General features: G+C 30.5%; 8 protein-coding genes across 8 annotated transcripts; 3 read left to right on the top strand and 5 right to left on the bottom strand.

The window, feature by feature from the left end:
• Positions 1-6,507: 6,507 nt before the first annotated feature.
• Positions 6,508-7,800, top strand: GO595_003025 (CMGC family protein kinase; the record flags this gene model as incomplete). The annotated part of the gene is made up of 1 exon (XM_067916000.1): positions 6,508-7,800. The coding sequence occupies one exon, from the start codon at positions 6,508-6,510 to the stop codon at positions 7,798-7,800; it is 1,293 nt and encodes a 430-aa protein (XP_067776826.1).
• A 508-nt stretch (positions 7,801-8,308) lies between these two features.
• Positions 8,309-8,716, top strand: GO595_003024 (uncharacterized protein; the record flags this gene model as incomplete). Its single annotated transcript, XM_067915999.1, has 1 exon — positions 8,309-8,716. The coding sequence occupies one exon, from the start codon at positions 8,309-8,311 to the stop codon at positions 8,714-8,716; it is 408 nt and encodes a 135-aa protein (XP_067776825.1).
• A 19-nt stretch (positions 8,717-8,735) lies between these two features.
• Positions 8,736-9,098, bottom strand: GO595_003023 (small nuclear ribonucleoprotein sm d2; the record flags this gene model as incomplete). Its single annotated transcript, XM_067915998.1, has 1 exon — positions 8,736-9,098. One exon carries the CDS (start codon positions 9,096-9,098, stop codon positions 8,736-8,738), a length of 363 nt encoding a protein of 120 aa, XP_067776824.1.
• Positions 9,099-10,221: 1,123 nt separating this feature from the next.
• On the bottom strand, positions 10,222-11,628 carry GO595_003022 (C2 domain containing protein; the record flags this gene model as incomplete). The annotated part of the gene is made up of 1 exon (XM_067915997.1): positions 10,222-11,628. The coding sequence occupies one exon, from the start codon at positions 11,626-11,628 to the stop codon at positions 10,222-10,224; it is 1,407 nt and encodes a 468-aa protein (XP_067776823.1).
• Positions 11,629-11,798: 170 nt separating this feature from the next.
• Positions 11,799-12,869, top strand: GO595_003021 (uncharacterized protein; the record flags this gene model as incomplete). Its single annotated transcript, XM_067915996.1, has 1 exon — positions 11,799-12,869. The coding sequence occupies one exon, from the start codon at positions 11,799-11,801 to the stop codon at positions 12,867-12,869; it is 1,071 nt and encodes a 356-aa protein (XP_067776822.1).
• A 2,604-nt stretch (positions 12,870-15,473) lies between these two features.
• GO595_003020 (actin) lies at positions 15,474-16,604 on the bottom strand (the record flags this gene model as incomplete). Its single annotated transcript, XM_067915995.1, has 1 exon — positions 15,474-16,604. One exon carries the CDS (start codon positions 16,602-16,604, stop codon positions 15,474-15,476), a length of 1,131 nt encoding a protein of 376 aa, XP_067776821.1.
• Positions 16,605-16,882: 278 nt separating this feature from the next.
• Positions 16,883-17,827, bottom strand: GO595_003019 (Acyltransferase family protein; the record flags this gene model as incomplete). Its single annotated transcript, XM_067915994.1, has 1 exon — positions 16,883-17,827. The coding sequence occupies one exon, from the start codon at positions 17,825-17,827 to the stop codon at positions 16,883-16,885; it is 945 nt and encodes a 314-aa protein (XP_067776820.1).
• Positions 17,828-18,507: 680 nt separating this feature from the next.
• On the bottom strand, positions 18,508-19,188 carry GO595_003018 (uncharacterized protein; the record flags this gene model as incomplete). Its single annotated transcript, XM_067915993.1, has 1 exon — positions 18,508-19,188. One exon carries the CDS (start codon positions 19,186-19,188, stop codon positions 18,508-18,510), a length of 681 nt encoding a protein of 226 aa, XP_067776819.1.
• Positions 19,189-19,945: the final 757 nt, after the last annotated feature.

The following is a 19,945-nucleotide window of genomic DNA, read 5'->3' as shown; positions in this document are numbered from 1 at the left end:
CAAAGTATATTTTCTTTGCTTCTTCTTATAAATATCCTCTTTAATTGGGATCATATCCAATGATTTCTTTCTTCTGAAGTCTTTACTCGAATTATTACTTTGTTCCGAGCTAAATGTTTCAGAAGAAGATTGGAACGAATTTTCTTCATCGTCTTCATCGTCATCATTTTTCACATTTTCTTCTCCTCGAATCATATTAAAGTTATTAATTGTTGAGTTTTGTCTTGTAGTTCGATACATATGTAATGTTGATGTTGTATCTTTACTAAACATATTATTATTATCTTTAAAGTAATGTGCTTTAATATCTTTAATTGTTTCACTTCGTTTCTTATTATTAATTTTAATGCTTTCGATTTCGTTTATGATAATTTTCGGTAATGTAATGATGAAAAAAGATGAAACATGAAACATGATTAACTTGTTCTCAATGTCAGAACAAATACCAAAGTTTATGATTAAATTCGGGAAATTACCAAACGATTCATATTGTTGAACCTTTTCGATATTATATCCATTTAATTTATATATTAGAATCGGAATTCCATTAATTCCATCGTTAGTACCGCCGATGTTTATTATATAATCATTAATATTTATAGTGTTATGACCGAATCTTTTAGGGATATTATTCGAAGTTATTTGATTCCATTTATAATTCATTAAATCAAATAACCAAATGTCATTAAATACAATTCGATGATTCCGTCCGCCATAAATTAACATATAATTTTGTTTTAATATCGCAGAATGTAAAGATCTTTGATTCGGTAATGTTTGATTTTTAACATCGATTTCATAAAATTTATTTTCTAATAAAGAAAAACATATTATTGTATTAAAATATTTCTCTTTGTTTCTTCCTCCAAAAATATAAATTTTATTTGAATATATAATCGATGTATGTTCACAACGAGGTTCAAATATTTCGGAATTTATTGTATTAATTTTAATAAATTGTTTCGTATTACAATTAAACTCAATAATATCATTAAAATATTCTTTATGATTATTAACACCTCCAATTAAATAAAATAAATTCTTATTATTACATAAAGAATAACCAAAACGTTGTTGTTTTAAATGTATTAAATTTAAGGATAATTTATATGGATCTAAAATGATTAAATTACAATTAGTAAAATAATAAAATATGTTTTCATATGTAAGTGAGCGTGATTCAATTGCTAATGGTAATTTCTTTAATAATGTTGGATTACTCCATATAAACATATTATCAATGTCAATTTCATTAATTCGTTGATATAATTCTTTTCGAATTTGTTCTATTTGTGTAATAATTAATGAATAATCACTTGAACTTTCGAATTGTATTTTTCGTAATTTATTTTTATCGAAAAATGACAAAGAATTAAAGGAAGGGAAATATTTAAAATTTATAATTTTTTGATAATATAAAATTGTTTCTGTTTTCTTATCGAATTGATTTATAGTAATTAAGTCATTAAATAAATAAAATTTATAATTCCGATTTTTATATTTCACATTAATAATCCTTTTAATATAACGTGAAGCTTCGACAAGTTGAATATGTTTTGTTAACTTTTGTTGTAATATTAATACGTCATTAATCTTTTGCGCATTTTTCGATGCTTTATCCATTTCGAACGTAACTTTTTCGATTTTATTTAACGCTAATTTTAGACGTGATGAATCTGGATGAGAACTAGGAGTATATTTTATTAATTGCCGGAGAAATAATAAGTATTGTGGCATGCGTTGAACTGGTAATATGAGAAATGATGAAAATTGATTCCCGTCTTTATCAAGAAATAAAAGTGTTCGATTATTCATCTTAGGCGTTAACAATTGAATCATGTTGGGATAGTTGGAGATGTATGGTAAAGAAACTTTGAAATAATCAGAAAATTCTAAAAAAGCATCAGAAACAATGGTACTGTATGAGATGATTTGATTGCGTAAATTCTCTAAAAATAAGAAATGACATTTATATATGGCTGGAATGCCTTTGAAGATCTTGTTGATGTCAATGTCCGTGAAAATTTTCGAGTTCTTGATCTTGGGTTGCCAATAATTTAATATGACAGATAAATTTGATACATAATTGGATTCTGTTTTAATGATTTCATTGATTATGTTTTGACGCTGGGCAATAATATGAAGAGATTCAGTGGTAAGTGTGCATTTAAAAGTTAATTTGTTCTTCTTGGAATGTTTATATATGCTTTGTATACTATCAGTTGGATTAATAGATGAACAAAAACCATCTGTGTGAGGAAGTTGGAATGATTCGTCCATTTTTTGGAGTAATTCTTGACCAGATTTATTTTCAGTAAGATTTATATCGACACAAAAAGATGGAATTTCTATTTGATTCGTGGTTTTGACATCAACGAACAAAGATACAATTCGTTTTTTAGTAATCGGTTCTATAGAAAGTGAGAACGCTGGATGATCATATTGATCTGGCTTATTTGTTAATAATAAATTTGGATACCTTTTAAGAACTCGTGCTTTTGGTGAAATCTCTTTCGAATATAATGGCGTTTTAATTTTCAATATGTATTTGTTATTGTCAAATCCCATTGTTTTTAATATTTCATTTGCTTTCATTCGTAAAAAATTGTTGGCAGGTTTTGCATGAGCTATATCATTTGCGTCTGTAATATAAATCCATTTTTGTTTCATAAATAAATGTAAACAAACAGTTTATTACACCCCTCAAAATTTTGATTAAAATTCGTTAAAATTATTTTCAAATTTGGGAGGACGTTTATGGCTATTTTTCTTTTTGTTAAATTTGTTGAAAAAAAAAATTCCATACTCTCAAGAGTTGTAGTTGTCACACAGGATAGATGGTTTTGGTGGTGTTTTAAAAAAAAATGTGAGATTTAATAACTATTGTTTTAAATTTAAAAAATTATTTAAAATTTTATTTGAATTGAAAAAAAAAAATGATTTTCTTGTTTTGTGGAATAAAAATTAAAGTGCTGGTTACCTTCTATGAAATCATTTATTAAACATTTTTTCATGAAGAAAATTTCAGAAAAAGTCAAACAATCTGATGTTTTGAATTTTAAAAATTTTTCCTTAAAGATAGTGCCTTCTAATAAAAGAAATTCGATGATTTAAAAAAATAAATAATTATTAAAAATCACCAAACATATAAAGTTTTTTGGTAGAAAGTGTTGTGTTTGAAAAGGAACTTAAAAGGCGCTTTGGTTTTTGATTACTTTTTTATTTTGTTTTGTTTTATAGAGCTGATCAGCTCATTTGAAGTTAAAATTTGATATCATGACTTTTACTTATTCTTATAGTTGTTTTGCTTATGAATTTTTTTTAACACATTTTAATTCAGAAAATAACATTTGAAAATTTATTGTTTCAGCTTTAGTTGGCCGCCTGAAATTGGGAAGAATCCGACTTTTGAATGGCACAGAAAAAGTTTCCCAGCTAATCATTTGTGAAGAATTCAATACACATTGAATACCTTTAGAAACTCATTGAAAAAAACAACGGTTATAAAATTCACATCATTTTGCACCAAGAATGACAATTCAGGATAAATTACAACTCAAAAGAATACATTTTACACGCGAAAAAGATGAGACACTTAAATTTCTTGTTCAAAAATACGGGGAAAATGAATGGGGTCTAATTGCATCTGGAATGCCAAATCGTTCGGTACGCCAATGTCGTGAAAGATGGCAATATCACTTGAAAGTAATTCCCGTAAAAAGAAAGTGGAGTCCAGAAGAAGATGAATTTTTAAGGATAAAATATAAAGAAATTGGTCCTAAATGGAAATTAATGGAGAAATATTTTCCAGGTCGAACATCGATTAATATTCGCAATAGATTTAGTTGCCTTCGGAGGTTTAATGAAATATATTCCCAAAATAACAATTATATACAACCATCACAAACGCAGTCAGAAAATAACATAAATCAACCAAATTTGAATCAATTACAAAGAGTTTCATTATCAAATCCAAATGATATATATAATACTCAACAAGAAAATATAAAAGAACAAATTACAATGAACGAAACACAAAATATACCTAAATATTTCGTTGAAGAGGAATCACCAGAATTCTCCACACAATTAGAAGACGAGGATTATGCTATGGACTTTGGATTGGAATTTCTTAATGAATGGTAATTTATTTGCGCATGAATTGAGGATTTTTACAATTACACTCAATTCTCTTTTTATATGACAATAATTTTACACTGAAAAGAATAATTAATTGAAAAAAAACACGATTCAATAACTAAAAATTTAATTTTGAATATTTTGATATCAAAAGTTTTCTTTGGAATGTGTCATCTAAAACGGGTTTCATAAATCAGTGAAATAATTAAATAAGAAATCAACACGATGATTCAGTTAGTTCAGACGTTAAATAATTCAATTAAATGACATAAAATTGCAATTATCAAAAATATCATCAAGAACATTCGCTTCACTGAATAATATTAACGTAATTTTAAAAAGATGTGAACACGTAATTTTCTATATAATTTCATTGTAACACTGTATCAAAATCATATCATTACTTATTATACACCATTAATTTTACTTGCACCAACATTTACATAATAATTTATAGATATGAACCAACACCATATATTACACTCAACATATATCGCATTCACTTATGGTATGAATCATATTTTTCTTTGATTCTTGACTGTTGTCATAATGTATAATATCAATTATTAATTTAAAACTTTTTGTAATTATCTATATACACTGTTCATGTATTTGTATTATGAACAATATCTAAATGTAAATGAATATGACATGTAATGAAAGATGAATTTTATCAATATCCAGTTTTTTAAAATGTATATTAAATTTTGTTTCACTATATAACCTGATTGATTCTTTCAAGTTAAATATTTCGGTGGTTTTGAATTTTTGCATTAATGTGCAATTTATGATTATAATTTATATATTCTACTTTAATTATATAAATCTGATATTAATTTTAATTTACATAGGTATTCGTTCGTGCAAGCGAATTTTTATTTTATATTTAATGAGTTTCATCATATTTTTCTTGTCATTAAATGAGCATCTACCCCATTCAATTAATTGATAGAAATTCAGAACGTATTGAAAACCACACAAAAGATTAGCTGGACGACTTTTTGTATGGTATTCAAAAATGCATTGAAAATTCCCCAAACATTCAGTAGCGGATAAATCCCAAAGATGACTAAATAAATTAACCATATCATAGGCAAAGGTATTTAATGCTTAGGTGTCATTCGTTTTGATATTATATTAAGATTAATATTCCTTATTTGTCAAGGAAATTGAAGCAATAAAAATTACGATGGAGAATAAAGTTCACAAAATATTTAGTAAAGTTCGGAATTTTGAAATCTGCACAAAAAGTCGTCCAGCTAATCTTTTGTGTGGTTTTCAATACATTCTGAATTTCAATAAGAGGAAAACCGTCCTTTTGTCACTTCATTTTTATTCAAGAATGACTTCTACGAGCAAATTGCAGAATAAAAAAATGCACTTTAGTCAAAAAGAAGACGAAACACTTTCGTCTCTAGTTCAAAAGTATGGCGAAAATGCCTGGAGACAAATTGCTTCAGAAATGCCAAACAGGTCAATTCGCCAATGCCGTGAAAGATGGGTCAATCACCTAAAAGAAACAGTTAATAAGAGTAAATGGACTTTAGAAGAAGATAATTTGTTAAGGATTAAGTATCAACAAATTGGACCCAAATGGAAGTTGATGGAACAGTTCTTTCCAGGAAGAACATCAATCAGCATACGTAACAGATTTACTTGTTTACGTAGATTTAATGAAATTTATTTGTCGAATAACGTTTTGCAAAATCAATTTCAATTTCCAAACTATCAAATTAATCAAATACAAAATTATAACATGCAATCAGCGAAAGCGCCTTCGCCAAATCCTTTAAATGTCTCACAACAAATTCAAGAAGATATACACGCAGAGCAAAATATTAATAATGAATCAATTTTTGAAGAAGATTCATTTGCATATCCTATTGATGAAAATATCATGGACATGGATTTCGACGGATACGATTATATGTTTGATTGCTGTTAAATATTTTCAATAATAATAAAAATAGAAATATTAATTAATTCTTTTAAATATAATGAGTCATGATGTATAATTTAAATAACAAAGAATTCTATTGAAATGAATAGAGAACACTTATTAGTATTTATGTTTGTTTTGACTTTCATGTTTTATAACATCTTTTTTAAAATTCACTCTGAAGATTTGAATTTTGAGAAATAGTCTTTTTAAATTTGTTCATTATTTATACTTTAAATGATTCTCAAAATAATTAAGTTAACTTCATGCATTTGATTTCATACAGTATAAAAATTTAATGATGTACAAATGTTGAAAAATCCATTCTGCACCTATCGAAAGACCGTTAATATAAAATCCCAATTCAAAAAGTTTAACTTTTCTGTACGTCCCATAGAAAAGGAAAAAACGTTTTTTCATCCTCGCATATGATAGATGGGCAATCCTTAAATGAGTTTCGTATCATACAAAAACTCGGGGAAGGCTCATTTGCCGATGTATACAAGGTCAAGTCATTGAAGGATCAACAATTCTATGCAGAAAAAAGATTAAAGAAACGCTATCGATCTTTTGAAGATGTTAAACAACTCACCGAAGTCGCTGCACTTCGCACACTTTCGAAACATCCAAATATTATCAACTTACGTTCTTTAATGTATGACTCACAAAGTGGACATGTTGCACTCATTTTAGAACTCATGGAAATGAATTTATACGAATACATTTCCAAAGCAAAAGCACCGATTCCAGAATTCGATGCGCTTTTAATAACTTACCAACTTACAAAAGCAATATCATATGTTCATTCTCGCGGAATATTTCATCGTGATGTCAAGCCAGAGAACTGCTTAATCAATTCACAGACATTAGAGCTAAAGCTTACTGATTTTGGTTCAGTGAGTTCTATTGCTAACAAAGTCAGATTCACAGATTATGTAGCAACTCGATGGTACAGAGCTCCTGAATGTATTCTTACATCAGGGATTTACGGACCTGCTGTAGATGTATGGGCCATTGGCTGTGTATTATATGAAGTTCTTACAGGAAAGCCATTATTTCCAGGAAAGCATCAGCTGGATCAATTAAACAAAATCCACGCAATCTTAGGTACTCCATCTAAGAGTCTTCTTGCTAAAATCCAAAGTAATAATGTTAGTATGGCATTTCCACAAAAGCAGAAACAATCATTTCGGGATTTACTCCCAAATGTTAGTCAGCCAATCATTGACCTCATAGAGAAATTACTCGTATACGACCCAAATGACAGGATAACAGCAGACGAGGCGTTGAAATCGCCGGCATTCCAATTTCTGCATCAACAGGATTTGATATGGGAGAAAACAGACCGATCAAAACCGTTTGCACTTTTTGCGACAGAAGCCAAAAATTCTCAAAAATACAAACAATCAAAGCCTTATATGAAAGAAAACCTATCATATACATCTATTGGGGTACAGAAGGTTAATAATTATGTAATTCCTTTCTCATTAAATAATCAAAAAACAGATAAGCAACCAGACAACAATTCTGATACAAGAAAAATGGCTGCACAGAGAGTAATCGAATTTAATAAAAGACATATGATGTCACAAGCGAAGATAAAATCAAAACAACAAATTAATGCGCCAATACATTTCCAAAACCCACAATTAAATATAATACATCCAAGATTGCCACCAATAGAATTTCGCTCACTAGCGAAACTAAATTTTGTTTTATAAATGTTATTGTTTTTGTTTTGAAATAATTTTTTTAACGTTCGTCAAATTGAATAACGGCACTTTTGCGGTTTGGTCCGCCATTCGGATACAACGGCTATGAGCTTCAGCGATGCTTCATTGAAACTCCACATGTATCCATAAACAAGGCTCTGAAGCAGAACCGCAAGTGACTATCACTTTCGACTGCCATTTGCCAAAATTTTTGATTATTCTTTTGTACAATGTTTTCCCAAAGCTTTTTTAAATCCTTAAAAATAGTTTTCTAGTGTGATTATTTTTGTATCTGAGGCTTTGTACTAATTTTGTTGATTAGGATGTGTTGATGATATCGATGATCAAAATGTGTTGTCTTACAAATAAATGGCTATAGAAAAGCAATGATCTTGTGGTATAAGTTAGAGTTCCTACACATACTGTACGAGTTTATATACAGGTTTAATTTTAGAGAATTCTTTTTGAATTTGTAAATCATTCAATTAAAGGACGTTAATAATTATTAGAGAAAAAAATGTCTTGGATGGATCAGTTTGTCAATGATGCACAACAAGAAGTTGTACATGAACTCGAAGAGCTTGTAGAGAAAAAAGGAATTAAGGAGAAGGTGCTTGGTGAAGCTCAAGAATTAGCCAAAATAGCAGCTCGTCATATTCTTGATGAAACACAACCAGAACTTCAAGCATTTCCAAGCATTCCAGTTGATGGAGATAAAGAACTTCAATATCTTTTGGTTCTTGAATTCTTACAATCAGCAGGTTTCAAGTTTGCTCCAAGTGTTCTTAAATACGAATCTCAACATCCCGAAATAGAATTAAATCGCAGAGAACTTGGCAAACAACTCAATTTATGTACTTATGACCGTACACCATATCTTGTACAATTAATTGAAGAACAGCTTAAAACACTTGAAGATGAATAAATTTTGATTTAATAAGAATTTATTGTTGATTCATATCTTCCGGACCTTTTGTTGGGTTTGGGTAAACAGATATTACATTATCTCCTCTAAGGAAAAGACGGTCAATTTTACGCGATTCAATTTTTACAGGCTTTCCATCTTTTACGTTTGGAGACCACATTTCCAGTACTGATTCTAAAATCATATTCCAATGTCTATCTATTGCTTTTGGAATACCATAAAGTTTCCTATTACTTCTGAGTTGTACAAGAATTGGTTGTTTAGTATTGACAGCATCAACAAGTGGCCCCATTGGTCCTTTTTGTAAATTTGTCATTTCGCTTGGTTGCATGAAATCTTCAGGCTGTTGTTCTGGAGGCATTGGTTGCTGAGCTGTATTCATCAGCTTTTGTCACTTTTATTATTTCATATTTTGACACGGCCGTTTATTTTGAATTGACTGTTCTGTTAATAATTGACTAGTTTCCTTTTTAATCGTTTGCATATTGATATGTTTTCTTCTACACACTGTGATAGTTTTAAATGATGTGATAGTTTTAAATGATAAAACTGATTTGTTATCGGGTAAAATATGGTAGTGTAAGCGAAAAAAAACTCCCAAAAAATGAACTTTATCCTTAATAAAATCAAGCCAATTTTTTTATATGTTACAGAGGTACCTTAATAAATATAATTTTGTATTTTATTTTAAAAAAATTTGAAATCGCAAATTTAATGATTTTTTCGAAATTCTCAAAATATTGAAATATTTTTATTATAATTGAATATTTTGGTTCATTAATTATCAAATAATATTAAAGTTAGAATGGAATTGTTTTTATATGAAATTTTCCACCATGTTTAATTTTTTTTCATATGATATTATTTCGATTTGTTACAAAAAATTCCACAATGGTATTATAAAATTTGAAGTACTATTAAATAGAATATAATCAATATTTTGTATTTATAAAGGTTTTATCAAAATTCTTTCGTACATTTTAGAGAAAATTTCCATTTAAACAACAACAAATTTCAATATTATGATGTGACATGTGAATTGAAAAACATTTTTAAAAATCACAAAACCATGAAAAAAAGATTTAAATGAAATTATCGTATACTCTGAATAATAAAAATCAAAAGAATTTTGATCATTGAATAAAGTTATTCATTAAAATAATGCATTTTAAGAAAGAAATGCAATTATTGTAATTTTGATAAAAATAGAAAATAAATTGAATTTAATGTCATTACATCAGGAACTTCAATTCAGAAACATATGTTGAATAATTTTTACAAAAGACAATTATATTATATATCCTGGTGAAGTGAGCAATATAGTTCATAATGTGAATATTATGCTTCAGCTCCTAATTTTTATCAAGATATTTTTATTTGTAATTTCGTGTCCAATTTGAATTCAAAAGTTTTGAATGCTAACAAAAACTTTTTCAATAAAATTCTGAGTGCCGATGACTCGGCGACGACCGTTATTGTATTAAAAATTTTTTTAATAATTTTTTTTAGTTGACGAAATTAATTTGTCCACCACTTGTATCGATCATCTTATCTGCGTTATGTTTCACATACTTTCTTGCTTCCTTAATGACTGCAGGCATAACGAATGGGAATTCTTCGAAGTATTGCCACACTGGATAAAAATGCAATGGTTGCGCCTTGACGAAAACGCCTACGATGAAAGCGTCGCCATTACCTTTCGGTGGGTCAGGCGAACAGAAGTATTCATGTGCTTCACCAGATGCTGAATCTTTTGACACAATATGAACTCTCATTTCGGGCGTCATAATCGTATGCCTATTATGGATTACCATCACGAAGTACTTGACACTTTGAGACCACTTCGATGAGTTAAGTATAATGCTTAAGTTTCCGCCCCATCGTAACATTCGAAGACCCGCTAACGGTCGCATTGATTTGGGATTAACGGTCGACATGAAGTTGGGGAAAGCGTATTTGAAGTTTTCGGTGATTCCGATAAGGTCAATGCGACAGATGAACTTCGTCACAACGCTGAACGATTTTATGGGTAATTTGGCTAATTGACCGGGTTTGAAAAATTTGCGTAAATGGAAAAACTTGTTGTTAGCTACAGTTGCTATGAACCTTTCGTCGTCTTCAAAGTCACTTTGAAGTATTCGGTTTTCGGTTTGAACTTTAACTTGTGAATCCGTAAATTGGAAATTAAATCCGGCAGTAAATAGACTGGGGGTATTGACATCATTGACAGGAATCTCGCGATGCAAAATGACAACAGGTTCGTCCTCAGCTGTGAATACTCCCCCATCTGCTGTTTCTTTACCGCCATCGACAATTATGAGGCATTGTGGTGTTTCATTACTTTCACCTTTCGGAATGGATAACAATGGGTGATATATGTTATCGCTTTCAGCATCAGATCGAAGACGATATGCATTCGTAGTTACAAGATCCCAATCATCATATGTTGTAAGACCCTTCTTTTCAGAAACACCATAGAAGTTCATTGGGAAGTTGGTAATTGCATAGATACAACCTTCTGGCTTTTTCATTTCATTGATCCTAAACCTTTCAACATTAAGTTTGACATGAACACGTAAGTAACCTTTCGTTAATGGGAAATCGATGTCAGTATCAGTTGGGTTAACTCCAGGGACGAATGTACAGCTTGAAAGAAATTCATCTTTTAAGATAACGTTATTATCCATAACTATAAAAACAAATTTCTCTGCTCTAAATGATGGTATTTTAAATGGTTTCTTCATTTCATCATCCCATACTGGATACAGATTTTTCTTGATAACTGGGGTTTTTCCAATAACATATATGCGTGATCCCATTACAGCTTGAACAATAACGTATGGATCGGAAGTTCCGCCTGAATCTACAGCTTGTAGATCTCCTGCTTGCTTTACAAACACGTGGTGAAACATTTTTGTTCCAAAATACGTCTTCAGAAATTTTGTGAAAAACCGACCATTTACCAAACCCTTTTTATTCAATTTTTCCATAAAACCGTCTGTTTGAGAGAGACGTTGCTTCAACAATAATAACCGTCGGCGTAAGAAAAAGTGATAAACGGTTCTCAAAAAAGTGCCATTCTATGTCAGATCAGAAATACACCATAATATATAACGGAGAAAGTTTGGTAATCGATCCACAAGAATTCGCAAAGAACTCACTGGTGTTTTCACAGTACTACGACCCAAATTCAATAAAAAATGGACAAATGGTTATCGACGCTTCAACTCCAATTGAATCTTTCAAATTATTTTTGCCCGCTGTGCAAGGAAAAAAAGTAGATATCAATGAGGAAAACTTAAACGATTTAAGATCACTCGCTGAAGAATGGAAAGCTGAATCACTTTTGGAGAAAATTGAGAACTTTGAGCAATCTTTAGGCGAACCAAAATACGCTTTAAGCAAAACAATAGATTGTGTTGCAAAAAATTTATCAATTAATCAATATCTATCAATATTGGTTAAACACATAAACGAGTTAATTAACATTGATCTGTTTGCATCTCTTCCTCCAGGAATATTGGATAAGATTTTCAAACAAGAGGAATGCAAAATTAAAGATCAACATCAATTTTTCAAATTTATTTGCAAAGTTCTTATAAGCAAAGGCAAAAAGTACTCATATCTTGCAAACTTTCTTAATCCTAATGAATTATCCGATGAAGAAATTAAGCAAATCTTTGAAAATGAGGAAATCTTTGATTTATACAAAGTTCCTGATTTGATGAACGGTATTGCCAAAATGTACTCCTCAAAGAGCACGTCCGAAAGAGAACGACACAACCAACGAAAGAGGCAATTAGACTTTTCATTGAAGAAGATATCATCTGAAGTTCAAAACTTAAAGAATAAAATGGAAAACATTAATCGGCAGAAAAAGAAAAATAATTCGCAAAGGCAAAATGCAGGCGAAAATCAAACGAAGCGTATATCGATTTCTATTGTTATGTCTGAAAATAATGATAATAAAGATGATAACCAAGCAACAAATCGAAATGAAAGCAATGTGAGTGCGGCACCAAAAAAGGAGATTACTATAGAGAGAGTTCAAAAAAGTACTGGTAATGAAGGAAATGGCAACCAATCAAAATTAAAAATTCAAATGAAACCAAAAGAAATTAAAGTCGAGAAACCAACAAAAAAAACAGGTTGAGTTGTCACGCAATGATTAAGTCAAATAATTTATTTAATTTCAACATCAAAATATTGATGCTCATCAAGCGACCGTTAATTTGATTTGAAATTTAAAATTTTCATTAAAATGAGCTGAAGGAAAAGCTCTACTAACGATTTGGGTATTCGAATAACTGAGTAAAAGTTAATGGAACTTCAACATTAAGTGTTGACTAATTAATAAAACACATTATTTGATTCTTATATACCAAATTCAAATAAAAATTTTGTGTGTGAAATAATTTAAATTACTATGTTTAACATTTTCTCAAAAATTTTGGTAAAAATTGGAGGTAAATATGGGAAATAACCAAATTTTTTTAATGTAAATTTTCAGGAATCTTTTAATATTGTTATTTTTGAATCAATTTATTCATCATTACTTTCACAAAGGAAGGAAATTGATTTATATTTTTTCTATTTAAAATCAGTTGAAACTAAAGAAATACAAATACTTAATAAAAATCTACAGATATTTAAAATGTTTGGACAATTTCTTCTTCGAGTTGGTGAAAGTGAAGCGGATTACATCCTTTTCCGTATGATGAAAGAAAATTTAATTGGGTCAGATTTTGTTTCAAATAGAACATCTATATATTTTGATCATTTAAAACATGTGTGCCATTGAGATAACAAAAGTGATACACTGATCGAAACTCACTTCTCATAATGATTTAATATTCATATAGCTTTTTTTCTAGACAAAAATAATCCAAATTTATAAAAAAAATAAAAAAGATTACTTTTTGGTTATATTTTCAAATATTCATATCAAAAATCCCCAATGAAAATCAACAAAATAACAATAATTGTAATTTTATTAAATTATAAAACATAAAAAAATGATTTATTCTGTATATTAACATATGCGAATGGATATCCAAAATCTATAAATATTATATATGTGCGATTATATTATCTTCATTAAAATCATTTGCAAATGGATCCTCTGCAATATGTGAAACTTGCACAACAGCCTCTAAATCATTAACTACTTCATTTTTATCTTCTTGAATACTTTCTGTTTCATTATAATCTTTATTTTGCTTATGGTTTCGATAACGAATAAGTAAAACAACAAGTAAACTTATTAATGCTACACCTACTATTGCGCAAACAACAATAATTATAATGTTAATGCTATTATTGTTAATGTTATCTTGATTTAAATTCAAATTCCTCAATACATAAAATTGAGAATATAAAATATATTCAGATGTGTAATGGATAATTGTATATTGATAATAAACATATTCTATTATCGATGAAATAAAAGAAGATTTATATACTGAAACTGTAAATGCATATGATAAAGAATTGATTATACTCATTGTTTGGGTAATAGATAAAAAGCTTATTAAAACATAACTAATTAATGAAGAATGTTGTGATTGCGTATTCAAAGTTTGTGTATCATTTGTAAATAACATTGCGAATGTTTTTGATTTATTAAATGTATTCGACGCAGTAAATGTGTTACTTTGTGTGAATGTATTTGAATTAGTTAATGTATTACTTTGGGTGAATGTATTTGAATTAGTTAATGTATTACTTTGGGTGAATGTAAAGGTTTCAGGGAAAATTACATTATGAGAATATACATTTCCTGATTCCAATACCGATATATTTATTACTTCGTTATGAACATAACCACCATGTACAGCTGTAAACTTAAGTTCATCCTTTAATGTTTGAGGAAACAGAATTAAATCGAATGTAATGCGCCTATCACGAATTGAAACTTTCCCTGCATCTGTGATATTCCAATTATTAAGTGGCTTTGACTCCGAATCAATAGTTGCAACCCCACTTACTACATTGAATGTGCCATTATGAACTAGCCCACTTAAAAAGAATGTCCAGCCAGAGCCGATTTTAACCGAGGGAAAATTCGTGCCAAAATGTACATTTAACTCCAGAAATGACATTTTAGGTTCGATTAATAAATTGATGCTTGAATAAGTGCTAGTTTCAGATGTACCTGCATGCATAAAATATATCATCATCTGATTTTCATATGAAAATTGCATATTGCTTGTATCTTGAACTATACATGCATTATTCACTTCTTGAAATGGAAAATAGGTAAAAAATGTGTAATTATAATTTGGATTGATGTAATGTATATTTGTATAATAATTTTGATTAAAGTCGAATGAATACGTACAATTGTAATACAAAATATTTTGATTTCCATGTTCTATGATTGCATAAAACAAGTTATTTCCTTCACTTAAAGAATATGTACTTAGGATATCCAGGTAGAGGCCTGTTATAGTAATGGTAACTAACATTTCAAATAATCCTGGATTTTCGACATCTCCATTAAGAGTGGTGTGGGTCGAATTATTTGGCATCGGAATTGATTTCGAAACTATTTTATTAAGTTTCTCATTTCTAGAACTCGATTTTACATGTGCCAAAACAACCAGAAAAGCCAACATTAGAAATAACAGTAACAATTCAAAAAGCCAAATAAATCATTCATATTTTGAACAAGCAGTTAAAAGTTTACGATCAAATTTTGCCTCACATTTAGCACAAATCGATAAAGTTTTGAAAAAAATTAACATTTGTTAATTGTTTAGAAGCACTTGCGGTGGACAATTCCTGGACCAGCTTCGTTGTATTCGTCACGTGTGATAACCATTTGTGGGAATGTGGCAAGGGAGGCGAGGATGGAGCCACCGATCCAAACTGCGTACTTACGTTCTGGTGGGGCGACGACTTTGATCTTCATTGTTGGTGGTGCGAGGCGGACCATTTCCTTCTCCATACGCTCTGGGAGACCTTCGAACATTGTGGTACCACCAGAAAGAACAATGTTAGCGTAGAGATCCTTACGGACATCGATATCGCATGCCATGATGGAGTTGAAGAGGGTTTGGTCAATACCTTCGAATTCGAAGCCATTGAAGTGTGGCTTGAAAAGAAGTTCTGGGCACCTGAAGCGCTCGTTGGCGATGGTGATGACGTTGCCATCTGGAAGTGTGTATGAGATGTCGCATTCGGATGTCGTGGCGGCCTTGTTCATTTCTTCGTCGAAATCAAGAGCAACATATGCGTGCTTCTCCTTGATATCACGAACAATTTCCTTTTCGGCGGATGTTGTGAAAGTGTAACCACGTTCGTTAAGGATCTTTTGGAGGTAGGCTGTGAGATCACGACCGGCGAGGTTGATACGCATGATGGCGTGTGGAAGGGAGTAGCCTTCGTAGATTGGAACTGTGTGGGAAACACCATCACCTGCATCGAAAACGATACCGGTTGTACGACCTGAGGAGTAAAGGGAAAGAACGGCTTGGATACCAACATAGAATGCTGGAACGTTGAATGTTTCGAATTGAAGTTGGATCATCTTTTCACGGTTGGCCTTTGGGTTCATTGGGGCTTCTGTAAGAAGAACTGGGTGTTCAGCTGGGTCAACACGTAATTCGTTGTAGAATGTGTGGTGCCAGATCTTTTCCATATCGTCCCAGTTGGTAACGATACCGTGTTCAATTGGGTACTTGAGGATAAGGATACCTGCCTTAGCACATGCTTCATCACCAACATATGTATCCTTGTTTTGACCACCTGCGATTGTTTGGACATATTTTGGACGACCAACAATTGATGGGAAAACTGAGCGTGGTGCTTCATCACCAGCGAAACCAGCCTTGCACATACCGGAACCATTATCGATAACTAATGTTTGAACTTCGTCTTCAGCCATTCGGATAAAAGTGAAGTGTTTATAATGGTGATGTGTTCAATTCAATTTTGCGGACAACCGAAACAATACTGAGGGGATTTTTCTGATGTTTATGTGGCTACAATTGACATATATTCAAAAAGTAAGCAACCGAACAAATAACGATATGAGAAAAAGAAGTGGATGAAAATGATTTTCTACAAAATTTTGTTGCACAAATAACATTTGACATATATGTAAATTGTTAACATTTTTTATTTAAACTGTGTTTCATAAAATTACAAAATATTATTTGTTTTTCATTCCGCTTTTATCTTCTGGTTCTGTTTATAAATCGCACTGGATGTCATGTCTAATACTGGAACACCTAAGAAATTTGCAATATAAAGAGAGAATTGATCAGCAAATTGTCTGGGCGTTATATCCATGTGCTGTTTCATTGAATGCGTTTCCAAAAATGTTATGTCAACTGTTATTGCAGGAATACCAAGGAACGCAATCCATTGTTTTGGATAATTATGGAAAAACGATATATTTGCAACGTTGTTGGGAATCCCCCAAAGAGTATAGCGGATCGCAACTGGTTGGAGTGGGAGATCTGAGAGAAATGCACCCAAATGAAATCGAAGCATGTATTCACCGTTTGTTGTGGCGCCCTCGGGAAACATTTGTATCATTGGGTTACTTGAGTCTGAAGCACGCTCAATTAAAACATGTGTCATTCCACATGATTTTGTGCGATCAACTGTTATCCCATCAAAAACATGCCACATTTCTTTAAAACATGGAAGACTTAAGAGTTCCTTCTTATCAAGAGGACGTGGAAGAAGAGGTAGGAAAAGCCAGCCATCAAAAAAGCATGCATGATTTGATAAAATAAATCTACAATCAGAGTCCGGTTGGCCATGGAAATTAATGCGGTAAATACCAAGTAGGAATAAGAATACTCTAGCAAGGGCTGACCACAGATGTTTCAACTTGATTCTAAAAGATTCTGGTGATCCTAAAGAAGACCATATTGTACAAGCAATTAGAAAAATAGCACCTGCTGGAAGTGAGTAAATCAGAACAATTATAGCCCGTGGAATGCCAAAGATTAAAAAATATATTATATTCAAAAAATTTAGTTTGGGTGGCTTGCGTAATTTTTTAAGTTGATCAACTGTACAGTGTTGAAGGTTTGTTTGTTTATGCATTAATTCATCTTTAGGGATGGGAGGGATCGTGCACTTAAAGTTCTTCATTTCCCAGATAATAAAAAAGTGAGATCATTTGAATTCAATTGAAATTGGGGTGTCCCAAAAGGATGAAATGGCAAAAACTGGACTCGTTATGATTTGAGAGACAAAAAGATATACTCCTTCATAATCCATATTGGAGTTATGCTATCCCAGAAATTTTTTTCAAAATTAAAGTTTTACAATAGTTATACATTAAACTTTCGTCATACGACTATTATAAAATCCATGACTATTGGCTGGATTAAAATTATTAATTTATTTGTAAACCAAAAATAATTGATTTTTAACACAATTATATTGATAAACAAAGATACCCATTTACATAATATTTCACGTTGAACATTCTTTTAACATAAATTTATATCAGCAGCAATGTATTCATTTTGGGCAGTTTCTCTCTTACAAATCTAGAGGCTCAAAGTGATAAAATGATAAATGATAATAAATGAATTTCCAAATAAACATTTATTATTTTAAAGCAGTGAAGTACCAAATCACAACAGATGAATTCTGCCGAATAATGCAATTTTAAATAATTAATTACGAGCAAATTTCCAAATTTTTTAGTTCACAACACACATTTCGTTTGAATAGTTTACAATGCGTTTTTGATCGTTTTCATTTAATTATTCAAATTTTTATTAAAAGAATAGAAAACTATTTGGTGGTTTAAAAATCAAAAATCAATTTATAACTTCAAAACGCTTTTCACCAAGGATAACACCTGTACTAATCAGTACAAGAGCAAGAATATATGTTGGTAAAACTAAAATATTATGAGCTGTTTCAACATCAAGGAATATACCTGCAAACAGTGCAGTGTCGGATATGATAAATATTGTTTGACCCAAATATGCACAGAAGAAGGTCAATGATAATCCATACACATAATATCTATTAAAGGCAGATAACAATCCTAAAGACAAGATTCCTAGATATAGGAAGCCTGCTGAGTATTGTGGCTTTTTGAGAATTATCTTCCCAAGATACCCAAATAGTAAAAACATTTGTGGTAAACAAAATGCAATCGCAACCCATGAAGGCTTAACAAAAACATTGTCGTAGTACTTGATTAAGGAAGAATGTGCGAGGAAAAAGCTGAAGCAACCAGTTACGTTGTGTAAAAATTGTCTTCCTAATAAAAGAATATCGCCAATACCTGAAAACAAAGTAAACAACCCCACTAATAAAGGAACAGAGTCCATATTTAAGTATAAATGAAGGAAGATAAATGGAATAATTAACATTTTTGTAATTGCGAAAACCATTGGATATCTACCATAAAAGCTCTCCCTTTTCAAGACGAAGTTTCCCATGAGGATAGTCGTGTCTAAAGCGACAAGAAGAAGACCCAAAAAATTCATTTGGTGAAAATGTAAAATCTGCATTTAAAATTGAATGCAAATTTGTTGTCGGCAATCAAAAAGCTTTGAGTAACCGGCGTTATGGGACATCAACCTTTTTTTCAATTTTTGAATGAATATGTGAGGTGACGCCCAAATTTTCTTATGAACGATAATTGTGTAAACGTTCTTTAAAAAATATGAAAGCACAACATTATTTAATGATTAAATATGTAAAACAAATTTTATAGTGTTACAAGCAAAATAAATTTAAATGTAAAATTCGTATAGTAAATGTTTTAAAAATATTTATATATATATAAGACTTTTTTGAAGATAAAAAAATGTATTTAGTTACAAGGTGAATAAAAACATATTAACATTTTTAAAATTTACAAGAGCTTTATGAATTATTTGTTCATAAAACATGTTAAGTTATAAATATTAGAGCTATTCGTTTCAAGCTTTGAGAAAATTGGGGAAGCCTCAACAAACTTAGTCAATATTTGAATTTATAACCGTTAACTTTATGAAAATAAAAACGTCTCACTGAATTCAGGGAAAACATAACATTTTTTTCATTTGTTTCTCAGTGTTCTCAGTTGTAAACACAGCTTGTCCTTAAGCCCACAAGAAAATTTTTGGGCTTAAAGAAAAGTGACATTTTGGGGGTACTCCAAAGAATATCACTTTTATAGTTATTTTGGTGGGGGTTTAACGGTCGATTTTCTGTTCGAACCCACCTAAATTGCACATAAGGTACTCACATCCTGGAATA

Source organism: Histomonas meleagridis, assembly GCF_020186115.1.
Source record: "Histomonas meleagridis strain 2922-C6/04-10x chromosome Unknown contig_20, whole genome shotgun sequence".
NCBI classification, from domain to species: domain Eukaryota; phylum Parabasalia; order Tritrichomonadida; family Dientamoebidae; genus Histomonas; species Histomonas meleagridis.
The sequence above is the reverse complement of the archived record's forward strand: the minus strand, read 5'-3'. Positions and strand labels throughout refer to the sequence as shown.